We start from the raw sequence: 13,944 nt of genomic DNA on the forward strand, positions 1-13,944 counted from the left end.
AAATATTTTTAATTTCCTGAAATATTTTATTATTATTTCTGTTAAGCATTTTCCGGATTTGCAACAATATTTTTTCTTAAAAAAAATATACTCCACATTGAATTAAAATTAGTAATTTAGAATCCTACCAAACACCACCGGAAATTTCATGATATGATGATATCCTTCGTTATTTGGGCCAGTTAGATGTAAATGAGTTGTCAGATTGATCCGCATGCAAAATGCCATAGCTCAACAATCGAGTTATATTAATTATCAGGGCATTTTTTTTAAAAAAAAAGCTTGATTTTCTAAAAATAAGTAAATAAATCGTGTTTATGTTTTTTTATGCAGTGGAACATATGATTTACTTGAACATAATCTAACTAAATGTTTCATGCCTAATTCTCTTTTTTAATGTATTTTTAATACAAATTATTTATATTCACCTCATATACTTTATACATTTAACATTTATCTTCTGTATTATGTGTAAAAATTATAACATACCAATGGAACTGAGTGTCAAATAAATAACGTATATGAGATGTGAATGCAAATTATGAGGACTTTTTTTTAAAACAAAACATATGGTAAAGTCCAATATCTATAATTCCCTCTGTTTTTTATATTATAATTTTACTTGAAAATAGTATATATATATTTTCATGTGAGTGAGAGGATGCTCCTTGAGACACGCGAGTCGTTTTCATCAAACCCAGTCGGTCACAATATTTAATTTAGTATTTATTTCATCATTTTATTTTTACTTACTTTTTATTTGGTTTTTTTTTTTAAACGTGATTGTTAATAGCATAAAAATCAAGAATACAAATACAAGAGCACGGGCATCGATTGGTTTTGTTTATGCTGGAATATGTAAATCTTTATATTAAATTCCAAATCACATATGAAATCGTGGATAAATGCTACTTTTTCTATACCATTAGTGAATTTGTATATTTTGCTCATTTATTTATTTTATTATTTATTTATCTATTGTTTAAAAGATGTCAAAATTTTGAAATATGGGTGCTCATACGTTCCATTGATTATTGGCCATACAATAAACGATGATTGAGTGAATGAAGGATGGCACTTTTACCAATAATAGACCAAGAGAAGCATTGGTTGGGGAGGTGGACATACTAAGACAAAGCCTGAGAATAACGAGCATGGGAAGAAATTAAACGAAATTGGCCAAACAAGATATTGAGGAGTATCTTATTATTGTTAAATGTAATGAAGTTAAGATTGTGTCTCATGTCGCATCAAGCGTGAAGCATGAGCAAAGTATCTATACTCTACATATGCACGGTCTACATCCTTTTGTCCACCTTAACTTTCGAGTTAGTGGCAGAATCAGAAATATAACTCTGCCCGGACTAAAATTTTAAACTCTAGAATTTTTTACTATTTTAAATTAATCTACCCGAGCTAATATCATATTATTCCAAAATTATACAAAATTTACATAAAAAATTTTCAAAAAAAAATTAGGCTCACCCAAGCTTTGGTGCATGTGGCTCCGCCCCTGTTTCGAGTATCAATTTTCAAGTACCTTACAAGTTCAAGCACATTTAATTGTAAAAAGATTACAGAAACCATTAACTTAACTTTTCGAAAATCATGTATGCTTCAATTTCATAAAAACCATAATGAAGAAGAAGAAGAAGAAGGCATGGCCTTGTAAACGGAAAAATCATCGAACAATGGTGTGGGGGGTAGGGGGGGTTGCTGTATTCATAGCAGTCATCGGGACTATTTTTGTAATCAAACCTAACTTCAGGGACCTCGACATAAGTAATTGCCCCGTAGCATGATAAAGAATCCTAATCATTCCTAGATAACATCCCACAATATTATATGCCCCCCTTACCCCTCATGTTTAGTTGTATACCTTTTATGTCACGAACCACACACGAAGTAGTGCTCGCAGCGGACGCAGCCTAGCAATCACTTCATATCCATTCTCATTTCGCAAAGATGGTCCGTATAAACTGCCAAAAAAAAATCCTAGTGCATTCGTAAACAAAAGCAGTAAACTGATCCTAACAGCGTGGAATAATACAACTATACTTGTTTTGATGATGTCTTAAAACGTGCATTCCATTCAAACCGATAACTTTTGATCTTTCATGGGTTCTGTCCCACCAACAATCTGATAGTTAGATCTCACATTCTGAAAACGTAACAAGAAAGTATTATGTTAAATCTACATGTACAAAATATGCGACATTTTGATATGGAAATGGTGAAGAAAAGGTTACCTCTAGCAGTGTAATGTAGTAGAAATCCTCCATATGCTGCATGAGAGCACTTCCATCTCGAATTGATCGGAATATGCTAATCTCTGTGTTTAATATCTTCTCGACCAGTTCTTTCTCTCCTCTCATCTGTTCCACCACAAAATGAAAAAGATGCAACATTAGCATAATTTGCAGTCGAAAAAACCAACCTGCAAGGAGTACAAATGGTTAAGAAAATTTCTTTATAATCTGATAGTTTGTTATCAAGTCATTCTTCAAAAGTTGAAGTCGCTCAAAAGTGGGTCAACAATAATTTTTTTGCGAACTAAAAGCAATGACGGAAATATCAAAGGGGAAACGTGAGGATAGAGCGTTGGAAGTTGGGATTTCTCGCTCTCATATACAATCCATACCAAAGGCTTTAAGTCAAGGGGCAAAGTCCAACAATAATTTTGTAAATCTATTAAGATCATGGACTTGAACCTATCTCCACCCAAACTCCAAAAGCCAACTCAAGAGAAAACACCCAACGACTTAATCTAGCCGGTGTGTGACATCTTACAAAATCCCTCCTAAAGAAATCCGAAGTTTACATTTTGATGCATCCCATAAAGATGTAGTTGCAGCAATCAAGCTTTACTATCCTACTAAGTTAACTTGGACAGGACAACATATGCAGTATGCACATCAATATGTCACCAAATATGTTTAAGTTCTAAAAATTATCTACGCCAAAAGCAAACTTAGGAATATGTGGGGAAACCTGTAGATTTGGTCTGTGCATATAAACAAATGCTGGAGTTTGAATACTAAATAGCATCATCCTTGAATGCCGGTAGATGTATGATTACACTCCTCAAAACCATGTTCTAAAATAAAGTTAACCAAACCTCAGATGGTGGGGGTCTTCTTCTAAGTTTAACAAACCTCGGGAACTAGCATTATAACTATTCAAACTTCAGGAGTTTTTATGTAACTAGATAAAAAAATCAGGGATTTACAATTTGTCTTTGAATATAATCTTGATCAAGTAAAATTGACTTCATCTGTGGAGAAGAATGAGCAAGTACATACAAATTCACTGAGAAGAACATCAGGAGTTGCTTCGCCAATAACATCACCTCTGTATCCTTCCTCCAAAAGATCAACAATTTCCTGTAACATTGTATCATACACTTTATTCCTCATTTTCTTTTGTTAACAAAACCCAGAAAACTTCAAGACCTGGAAATTGAAGGGTTTCCAAAATCTTTGCAACACATTTATGTCTTGGCGCTACTACTATTGTATATTTCTTGCCGTTTCAAATCAAACTTCAAATATCTTCACAGTTCATTACTCACCAATGCATTTCTAGGAGCTCCCGCTGCCAAATATATAGGTTGAGCTACATGGCAGTAGCCCATCAAACGTGGAACTGTTGGGATTATGTCCCGGTGATTTACCAATCGCCAACTATCCTTCACTTTCTGCCATCAGAGAAACAAATTAATTCAAAAATCGCCAAGCAACTCCAAGGCTGAGGCTTGAACTTTAACGAAATGATGGATAAAAAACATGTATTACAGCAGAGCCAGCGGTCATTTTACTAAGATTCTTAAACTATTTCAAAATGGAAGGCTAGCTACATATAATTTTCAAACATGTAAATCCTGGCTGAAGTTGGTTGAAAAGCACAATTACCTCGTTGTATATTTCAGCAAATCTTTTATTTCCAACTCTAGGAGACCCAAAATTATACATGGTCACAGAAATAGCTCCACACCTAATCCATTAACAAACAGTGTCAATAACACGTTCTGCGTTCCAAAGTTTCAAAATTAAAATAATCAAGAACTAGAAATACAAACTTCTGAAAGCCTTAAAAAAGAGGACCGGGTGATATATAATCTATCGAGCGGCAGGAAGATAAACTAACTTGGATAATTGACTTGACGATAATTCAAGAGCGAAAAGAGTAGCCAGTGCACCCCCCAAACTATGTCCAGTCACATATATATGCCATTTTGGGAGCATCTCCAAAGAATCACCTCTAAGATATTGCACATGTAAGATGATAACCATTCAGAACAAGAACAACATTTAAGAGGACAAGTTTTTTCCTGTACTTCCAATTCAAAGGCGCAGTCCTTAATTATGCTTTTTTGCAAGTTGCATAGGAACAATAATACAATTATTCGACAGAAATTCAGTTGGCAGATCAAGAGTTTGGGTAAGAGACCGCTCAAGCTCCAAATCAGGAAAACAGGATATACCGGTAGCCAATAGCCTGTTTAATAAGCGAGATCAGCCTTGTTCTAACTGAATCATAAGCGCCCAAGAAGCCACTATGAACCTGCAGATTTATGAGGCAATTGTGAATAATTGCATGTCAATATCTGTGGGTCCAATAAATGCAGTTGCCAAACTGAATCTAAAAACCTGAATAGTACCTGAACTTCTTGCTTAAAATCACCACCTATCCTTTCAGGATTTAGCCTGTAGAAGCAGTACAGAAGATCAGCAACAGTAACTTTAAGCAAGCATCCGACAATAATGCTAAAGGCATCATAATCATCAGAAATTTCTCGGGTAAGTACTTCACATTTTTTATAACAGGTTCATGATTATGGATTGAAGAGAAACATTTGACACATCAAATACGTGATTGACAGAAAAGAAAGCAGATATTTTTGTTAAATCAATGCATTACCCCGCAGGAACTAGCATCAAATCAGTCAGGAGATCCTTCCAGCGCGTCTGGATGGGAAAAATGTCAGCACATTGACAAGGAAAACATACAAAACTTGTTGCACCGTTCAGCAAAATTCCAAAACCTACTTGTTCTGTTCCCCTGAAAGCTATAACCAATCTTTTTGTTCTGGGATCTCGCCAAATTGCTACCTGCATTCCTTATAAAATACATGATCACTAAAAAGCCTAATTTCAAATCACATAGCCATGTAACCAAATATGATGCATTTATAAATTTGCCAGTGGGGAAAATATATTTAAAAAAAGAGGTCTATGGTGATGTGTTGGATATCAAGCAGCGCAGTATGGTGGCAAAATAGATGAATTAAAGGCAAAGACAATTATATAGGGATTTTTCTCCACAAAGCAAAGCATTTAAGAGACGTGGCAGTAAAAGTCAGATAGGATATAATTACTCATCATTGATCTACCTCATAAATAAGAGTATGACAAAAGGTGCATAAAGAGCAGAGTCAAACCAACCTGAGTGTCTGTAGAAGCATTATCCAAGAAACAAATTTTTTCAAATTCAGATTTAATAAACGTCTGATGTCCCAACGCATTGGCTAGCATTGCCCAGGCCTCCATGGCACTCTCAGCTGTTGAGAAAAGTTCCCTCATCTCTTCTGCTTCTTTTTTGTCCAGTACCAATCCATTTGGCTGACTTGCTAACGATTCACTCTCCTTGTCATCCACTGGCATATCTTCTTTGACATCAAACTTTCCTGTAAGATCAGCTCCTTGGCTTAATTTAGAAACTGCAGCATTTATAACCATCAATGCCCCCAAAATGGAGTCTGTTTGCCGCAATAAATCTTGTGTCACCTTCTTAATATCTGGTAAAGTCATCAGAGAATTGTTACTGGATCCAGTCATAGTACCGGTACTAGCAGTCTCCAGATTAGTTGGAGTTGCAAGTCCAGACTCGATATAACCTGTCTCAGCAATTTCTAGTGACTGCAAGCCAATTTTATCCAATAACTCAAAACCATCCCACTTCAATTTCTCAGGGATCTGAAGACCAAATTTTTGCACAACATTTTGGTTGACAGAATCTGCGAGTTTCTTCCAAAAATGTTTGTCGGGATGTGAAGACTCCTGATTTGTCTCATTTGCTGAGTCCTTCGTATTATTATCCAGAATTGAAGAGATGTTTCTCTTGATATTAGAGTCACCAAACATTTTTTTACTTGAAAACCAACCGTTCTGAGTATATGAATCATTAAGTGACTTAAGCTGTCCAAAGGCAAACTGCACAAATTCCCTCACTTGAACAGTTTCTGAACCCGCAATCATCTTCAGTGCAGGTTCAAGACCATTTTTCTGGAGAAATTCCATTAAAATGGGAATCTTCCACCATTTTTTTCCATCGTCAATTTCAGCAAAACTTTTGTAGTTTATCTGAAACACGTTGATAAGAACAAGTACGGTGATGTACATTACAGCACATCTAAGGACCCATATCAGCTGTTTAGTTAAAGCATTTCAGTATCTCGATCGAAGTTTTATTAGTTAATTTGGGGAAGAGCATCATGCTTGCAGAGATCAGTAAAAAATGAAAAGCGTTCTAACAGTTAATAGAGTTGCATTTGGTACTCAACCATTTTGCACACTGAAGAATGGTTTAGTGCATAATAATCTTGATTTTCAAGCAACTTACCTCAAGTTGTATCTTTCCACCGCCGCCCATTCCTTCCAACTCGAGATTGACTTCATGTACATTTCCTATCAAAAAAGAAGTCCAACTGATACCAAGCTAACAAATTCTGTAGCTAAACTCAATTTTTTCGAACACGTCCATTTTTGCAAATGCTAGAATATGCATCTTTTATTGTTAACATGAGGTTATACTTGATATTATTAGTAAAATACAGATTGTTATTCCATAAACTTTACAATTGTAGCAAACTCAACGACTACACAGCTTAAACAGAAAAATGAACACAAACCGAGTCAAACTCATCTGATCATTGGTGGAACGAAAAATATTTTATATGCGTTACTGTTTTAATAACAATGAGTTAAAATGTCATGATTTTAGGTATTGTGATCAGCACTGAACATGACACAGATGTGGTGTATATCGTACCATCACATATGTTTTCCAAATCAATACCAGCATTCCCCATGCGTTTGTGCGGTGTCACAAGATTTGCATCCCAAGCTGCAACCTGAATAATTAATATTAAAAAAATTAAATTATTAATAGCAGAATTATCTCAATCATTAAAAACCAGCACTGTAAAATGATCTTATATAAGAACCAATCATGGGAACTTTTATTCTTACTGTAGTTAAAGAAGGGAAACATATAGGCTGGAAAACTGATTTTATTATATTGGAAAAATGAATAATACAAATTACTTATTTATATAGTCATATCTTCCTAGTTGAAGAATGAGTCTTATCTTCTACTAATACCTAATGTAAATAACTTTAAAATACAAATATTAATCTATCATATCCAGCTAGTTATTCAAATAGGAAAAAGTTTCATCCTAGTTATTCGCATAGGAAAAACTCTCATCCTAGTTATTCAAGTAGGAAAAACGCTTATCCAATATTCAGCACCACCCTCAAGCTGGGTCATATATATATTGATCATGCCCAAATTGGAACTCGAGTCTTCAAAACACTCGTATCTCCCTAGTTGAAGAAGTAATCTTATCTTCTACTAATATTTTTATGTACTTTCACCCTGGTAATTCACATAGGAAAAACTCTCATCCAAGTTATTCAAATAGGAAAATGTCTTATCCAATATTCAACACTTACCATACAATATTTAGTATAACGATATCCCAAGGAAAAAGATACAAGCAAGCAACCAACATGCTGTTGATAATTTCGACCAAGGATGGATAGATTAAGTAAAAAATTTCCTCTGTCTAATCATTTTTTTTGCCTTTAAAACACTGGAATAAATTATGAGGCTTATAGATATTCAAAACAAATGAGGTTTGCCCATTAGAATGTTTCGAGTATGAGCCATAATCATCAAGGCAAGGCAAACTTTCCCAACAACGAAGGATATTACATTATATTTAACGATATCTAGTGAAAGCATAACATACAAAGAAAAAACAATGAGATGTCGGTAAAAGAGGGTGAAGGAAAAAAATGAATCTCGCATATATAGCATCATGTTCTTAACATAGAAAATAGGTTTCATAAAAGTAGTAGAAAGATTCGATCATTCTCTGTGGCACGCGTCACAGCAAGTTAGTAAATGACTCCAGGGCTGGCATAATTTGTCTCCCTTTGTCTATGGGAGCAAACATATGAACACAACAATATAAGGCAGTTCCCACAAGAAATCACTGCATGAGAAGAAAATGGAAAATTGATCACAGAATTTATTCAACCTGAAGATTGTGCATTGGTGGCTGCTTGATATTCAAAATAAACTCCTCATTCCATGTGGGTTCTTTCGTCCTGGTACATTTGTCAGAGGATAAAATAATCCACGATGGACTTTGACACTATCGGAATAACCGAATAAACAATGCAAAATTTGGCGGCTATTGATTATATAACCAGCCGATTATCACCACCCTATGACTAAAAAGATGAAATAGTAGTAGACTGTAGACAAAACATCAACTAGGACATGGTGTTCGCTCCATGTCCACAGATGATCATGCTACCAACTAGCATTTTCTATTTGGAAGAAGAAAACACATTACCTCAAAATTAATTAAATCTGAATGACTAGAAAGCCAAAAATCAACAACTTCAATGAAAACTTTTACTTGTTTTTATCCATCAGCTGAAGACAAGGTGTGTCAAGCAGTGATGGAGGACACTAGCTATTTAAAAAAGGGATGCCAAAGTGTAAGAATCTTACGCCCATTTGATCTTGCTTTTGACTTCCTGACAATCCAACTGCAAGACCACATACGGATCACTAGTTCCCTGAGAAACAAAATAAAAATAATCATCACATAAAATTGAATAAAGAGTTGAGGATGATTAGAAATATGAATAAATCATGTCGTAACTAGAGGAATTATGAACTGAGGAATATGACGGGTTTAACTATTAAGTTTTGATGTTTAAAGAATTGGCGAAATTAGCCTACCCATGGATCCATGGCAGGAAAGTTGAAACCTTTCCTTAGCTTTACGAACAATTGACCATCATAGATTTCACGTGTAAATGACCTGAAAAATGTCAAGTGGGATTTTAGAAATTTGAAAGGAAGCTTATAAGAATGTGAAAGCCACAAGGTGGTTGTGTAGAAAAAGAATTTGCATGGTTGTTGTGTAGAAAAAGAATTTGCATGTTAAAAGAGCAAAAAATCTGCATTCTGATGCACTTATGTTAAATAAAAAGAGCATGTGATAGCAGATTTTACCGGTTTTTGGGCATGCATCTTTTCATTAATCAAGATGACAATAGCATACATACATCTGTCAGAAAAAATCATTCACAAAAGTTGAAGCCATGTGTTCGAAAATGTTTAATCTTTGCTAGGCTAAATACCACATCAATGCCGGAGCCAACAATCATAGTTAGAAGAGCCTATCCAATCTAATGATCATGTCAAAGCAAAAATCCTTGGGAAAATGAATATCAAAGTTCAAGGACACCCGCCAAGACTCATATCCTAAAGAATGGTAAAAGTGTCAGAGAAAAAAGGTGACGTATAAAATTCAGTCAAACTCCCCAGGTAATTCTTTATGCTAGCAGTTACACGGAGAGTCAAACTCACCTAATGTAATTTATAAGATTTGTTTATAACTTTTATATGAATATAGAGATGCAAGGCCAAGTAGAAAACGTAACACGAGACCTGATGAATAGCCTTAGCACTTCATATAATCTAAAGATGTGTTGGTTGAATTTCCAAATATGTTCCATTATAGCTATCAAGAATTAGAAAGTTCTGACGCCAATGAAATTCAATGACCGCATACTCTGAAAGGAACACTGTCTGGCAATTTGCTGCATCCATCTCGCGCTTGCCCACATTTTCCTGTTAATAGAAGTAGAAAATAAGAAGAAGAATCTAAATGGACCCACCATTTAGTTTCGAATGCGTGAAAGGACCAGGAAGTTTGTTGGCCTCTTCCAAGCAAATTTGACAAGAGAAGACAAGAACCTATAAATGTTCTTCAAAAATCCTTTATGATGAAAGAAATACTAAAAAATAAACTTTACAAAAATTAACTCCAGAAGAGACTACACAATCATCAATATCTAATATGGTGCAATTCCATCATGCCCCAAATCAAGAACCCGGTTAAATTAATGGACTTTAGTGGAAAAACTGCATGCGTTTCTAAGATTTTTATTCCCGCTGGTCTGTCACTTTATGTTGACAAATAATTCACAGCAAAATGAAGAAATATAAGGAAAACAAACATCACATGATCAGGGAAATTACAGATGGAGTGGTGTAAGCTTCAAATGCAAAACCAGCAAGTATAACCGCCAAATTAATATCAAAAGGAGGCCTTTCATCCCCAGTCTCCCTGTTCCGCGCACTTAAAACAGCCTCCCCATTCTCAGTATCACCTTTTGGTTTGCAATAGCCAATCAATCTTGATCTCAAGATCCCAATAACTTTCTTCCCGCAAAATGGTTTATCTGAAACTACAAGCTTCTTGGAGATCGAGAGGTAACAAGAGGTTTTGAAGTTGTGCAGTTTTGTGGGGAAGTTACTGGGCAAGAAATGGAGGGGGGATTGGAGAGTAGTGGTGGCCATGAATGGAGGATACCAACAATTAGTGAGGGGGATAAAATTGGTGGAAAGTTAAGGCCATTTTCAGTGGATATTTGATTAGATCGTAAGAATTGACCGCTGAAGTAAGGCACTGGAATGTTCGAACACTTCGAAATGGTTGAACGAATGTGCTAGAAACTTTGGAGCTGTTTGGTTTTGTATCTTTTTATATTTATTTACATTAAAACATTTCATTAATCTAGTAAATTTAGACAGTACGACACCATACAGTTGTATAAGCAAAAGGTCAACAAAAACACAAGTTCAACAACCATTCGATCCTTGCTCAGCCAAAAAGTGTGCCACGTTATTGGTAGATGTTGGGCAATGTCTTACCAACCTGCTAGCTTGGTGCATCTCAAATGCTGGATAGAATCAGTGCTTCCGAGCTCTGTAAGCTGGGTTAGAAGCATGATGCATGCGAGTATCGATTGGCAGTGGTAAGTGTTTGATTTTGTATTTTATTTTTTCATGTTGTCCATCGATTATATTGTTCATTGTTAGAAACTATTATATATTTAGTCGTTTATCATAGGATCTACGTTTTGGTTTGAACGTATCGATTGGTAGTGGTAAGTGTTTGATTTTATATTTTTTTTTCATGTTGTACATGGATTATATTGTTCATGGTTAGAAGCTATTATATATATTTAGTCATTTATCATAGGATCTACGTTTTGGTTTGAATTTTGTTTTCTTTTAGTTGTTATACTCTTGATTCATGCCAAAAGAGAGTGTTGGTCATGAAAAATTCTATAAACAACAAATTGTTGTATTCCACGGCCATAAGACTTAACGGAGCAATATCTTATAAAAAAAAAAACATCTGAAAATGAAATTGATATTACAAATTATCATTTATTTAACTAAAATGGATATGTTCTCATCAAAAAAAATCCTAAAGAGATGCTCTCATCTAAGCATGATGATGCTAAATATTTTATTACATCTCAGCGCAGATGCTTATAAAAATTCCAAAATCATAAAAAGGAAAGCATAACGTTATTGGCACGAGAGGAATCGAGTTGTTTTCACTTCTTGTCACCCATCCCAAGTGTGTTCTTCACACCATCAATGGCACCTTGAGCCATGTGAGCCATCTGTTCTCCAGTCTGAATTACAATACACAAAATAACGTTACCTTGCATTTGCATGAAAATCATATAAAAATAATAATAATAATTGATGTAACACGGATGGAGGACCTGTTGAAGGAACGTAGCATTCTCCTCTTTGCTACGTTGGGCCTGTTGTTGGGTTTGACCAGCAGCTTCGCAGGCCTTATCGTGGGCCTTGCTTGCTGTATTCTTAGCAGACTCCACCCAATCCTCTGTCTTCGCCTGCCCAAAATAAAATATATACACACACCAGTCCATAAAAAAGAGAGCATAGTTTTAGATTATATATGGTTATTTTAATTAAAAATATAATTTTCACCTGTGATTAGGTTTTTACTCTCCAAATTTCGTATTTTTACTATTTTCTTTCTTAAGTATTCGGCCACATCACTACTTTTAGGAATCTTCGATTCACCTCTTTCTATTCAAATAAACTTGTACATCATAATAATATCACCGGAAAAGTCGTAAAAAAACAAATATGAAATACGAAAAATGAAAATTTTCATATCGAACATAATAAAATATTGTGGTGCATGATATGCTTTTTTTAGATACATATATTAAATATAGGTCATTGACGCATCTGTATTGAAATTGATATTACCTGAGCCTGACCACGAGCTTGTCCTGCATTGAACTGACCACTCGACATCTTAACTAGAATCTTTAAAAAGATTTAGAAAATCAAATTTTTTTTTTATTTAAATCTTTGATGATTTTTGTTGTATATGAAGTGATTAGTTTGTTTTAGAAGGTATTTATAGAGTTAATAGACTAGTACGAGAACGACAAGTGTCTCTTTGAGGTTGTTAATCTTTATATTATACAAGACTTAGTAAATGTAAAGCATGTCCAAGGTTTTGCGCAAAAAGGGGGTATCCATATGAATCACACGATCTGTGCTTTGTTTTCGCTATTTAGTTGTTATTTTTTGTGCTGCATTTTTTAAATATGATAAATTATTTCTCAAACAGTAATAAAATATATTGTCAGATGTATATTTTTCTCTACACACAATCAAATTGACTCTTTCTTCCCTTCGGATTGTATTAAATATAACATTCGTACCAACTTAATTTATTGCTATTTTATATGAAATTACCATCAGATAACAATAACATTATATTCAACTGTAAGAAAAAATATTCAACATTATATTCAACATATATATATATATATATGTAACGACGATGAATGAATAAAATTGAGAAAAATTAATTTCTACTTGTTGTATTTTGATTTTTTTCCCCCACTAAGTATTCAATATTTAGTTTTTATACAGTAAATTTGATTTTTTTTTTAAAGTTATATTTTATCGAATGACTGACGTAACATGAAAAAATAGTGATGTGATATTGAAAAATGATGACGTGAAATAAAAAATTATTTATATATCTAAAATCATATCAATAATTAGATTAAAATAGTCGAGAATCATGATCATAAAATAAAATTTTATGAGGTAGAGCATGTCTTTGAACTTGAGCCTCAAAATTTTAATTTCCTCTACTACGGTCAAGCCCAGGTACCTTCAAAAGTTTCAACTCCTACTTGTAATAAATAGATTGATTGACTCGAAATTTTTACGATGAGGTGGACATGTTTAAGTGTGACATCAGATAAAATTCAGGAGAAAAGTGAAATGTTATTTCCTGAAATTAAATAACGTACGTGTTAGAATTAAGAACTTTACAATTTGTTATTAAGAATTAAGAACTTTACAATTTGTTATTAAATAAAGTAACAGTTTTAGCCATATTACGTTTTTATTTTACTATATTTTATCGTCAAACTATCTACTATGAATTCAGAATATACTAAACCTGCAAACTCTCACTCAATGCATGCAAATCTTCAAAAAATCCATTGTACATCTTTTTACAACCAATTGTTATGCTTTTAGTTTTGATAATTTATGAATTGACTAACACTTTTATGTCAGATTTAAAATTAGTTCATAGATATATTAATTTTTAACAAATCGAATCAAGCTCAAACTCGAGCTCAATTGTATGTTTTACGGGCTCGAAAACGAGCTGAGCTCGAGCTATGCTTATTAAACAGATATACAAGCTTTTAATAAACCAAACTCGAGCCCGGTTTGATTAACATGATAAACAAATTTTTAACGAGC

The 13,944-nt window shown here is 34.0% G+C and overlaps 2 protein-coding genes across 4 annotated transcripts; both read right to left on the reverse strand.

Moving 5' to 3' along the window:
• Positions 1–1,574: 1,574 nt before the first annotated feature.
• LOC140978517 (uncharacterized) lies at positions 1,575–10,832 on the reverse strand. 3 transcript variants are annotated; one of them, XM_073443647.1, is made up of 19 exons: positions 10,351–10,832; positions 9,881–9,939; positions 9,043–9,124; positions 8,809–8,876; positions 8,327–8,396; positions 7,051–7,132; positions 6,622–6,686; positions 5,445–6,362; positions 5,049–5,111; positions 4,921–4,967; positions 4,661–4,706; positions 4,484–4,563; positions 4,147–4,260; positions 3,912–3,993; positions 3,572–3,697; positions 3,303–3,383; positions 2,250–2,375; positions 2,059–2,161; positions 1,575–1,979 (listed from the first exon to the last, which is right to left on the reverse strand). In XM_073443647.1, the coding sequence occupies exons 1-18, from the start codon at positions 10,669–10,671 to the stop codon at positions 2,093–2,095; spliced, it is 2,499 nt and encodes an 832-aa protein (XP_073299748.1). In that variant the 5' UTR covers positions 10,672–10,832; the 3' UTR covers positions 1,575–1,979; positions 2,059–2,092. The 3 variants fall into 3 exon arrangements, with proteins under 3 accessions (XP_073299748.1, XP_073299747.1, XP_073299749.1); XM_073443646.1 differs by having other exon boundaries at positions 1,575–2,161; XM_073443648.1 differs by lacking the exon at positions 10,351–10,832 and having other exon boundaries at positions 1,575–2,161; positions 9,757–9,895.
• An 877-nt stretch (positions 10,833–11,709) lies between these two features.
• On the reverse strand, positions 11,710–12,592 carry LOC140978626 (uncharacterized). Its single transcript, XM_073443807.1, has 3 exons — positions 12,415–12,592; positions 11,895–12,029; positions 11,710–11,801 (listed from the first exon to the last, which is right to left on the reverse strand). Exons 1-3 carry the CDS (start codon positions 12,460–12,462, stop codon positions 11,721–11,723), a joined length of 264 nt encoding a protein of 87 aa, XP_073299908.1. The 5' UTR covers positions 12,463–12,592; the 3' UTR covers positions 11,710–11,720.
• Between the last annotated feature and the right edge of the window lie 1,352 nt (positions 12,593–13,944).

The sequence above is a fragment of the Primulina huaijiensis genome, chromosome 6, assembly GCF_012295235.1.
Source record: "Primulina huaijiensis isolate GDHJ02 chromosome 6, ASM1229523v2, whole genome shotgun sequence".
NCBI classification, from domain to species: Eukaryota; Viridiplantae; Streptophyta; class Magnoliopsida; order Lamiales; family Gesneriaceae; genus Primulina; species Primulina huaijiensis.

Excerpts from the sequence above, each read along its gene's own strand:
- LOC140978517 (XM_073443647.1), bottom strand. The coding sequence starts at position 10,671 with ATGGCCACCACTACTCTCCAATCCCCCCTCCATTTCTTGCCCAGTAAC. Across the intron at positions 6,363-6,621 it reads GTGGAAAGATACAACTTGAG|ATAAACTACAAAAGTTTTGC; the intron begins GTAAGTTGCTTG and ends AACGTGTTTCAG. Across the intron at positions 4,261-4,483 it reads AAACAGGCTATTGGCTACCG|AGGTGATTCTTTGGAGATGC; the intron begins GTATATCCTGTT and ends GCAATATCTTAG.
- LOC140978626 (XM_073443807.1), bottom strand. The coding sequence starts at position 12,462 with ATGTCGAGTGGTCAGTTCAATGCAGGACAAGCTCGTGGTCAGGCTCAG. Across the intron at positions 12,030-12,414 it reads AAGCTCGTGGTCAGGCTCAG|GCGAAGACAGAGGATTGGGT; the intron begins GTAATATCAATT and ends TATTTTGGGCAG. Across the intron at positions 11,802-11,894 it reads ATGCTACGTTCCTTCAACAG|ACTGGAGAACAGATGGCTCA; the intron begins GTCCTCCATCCG and ends ATTGTAATTCAG.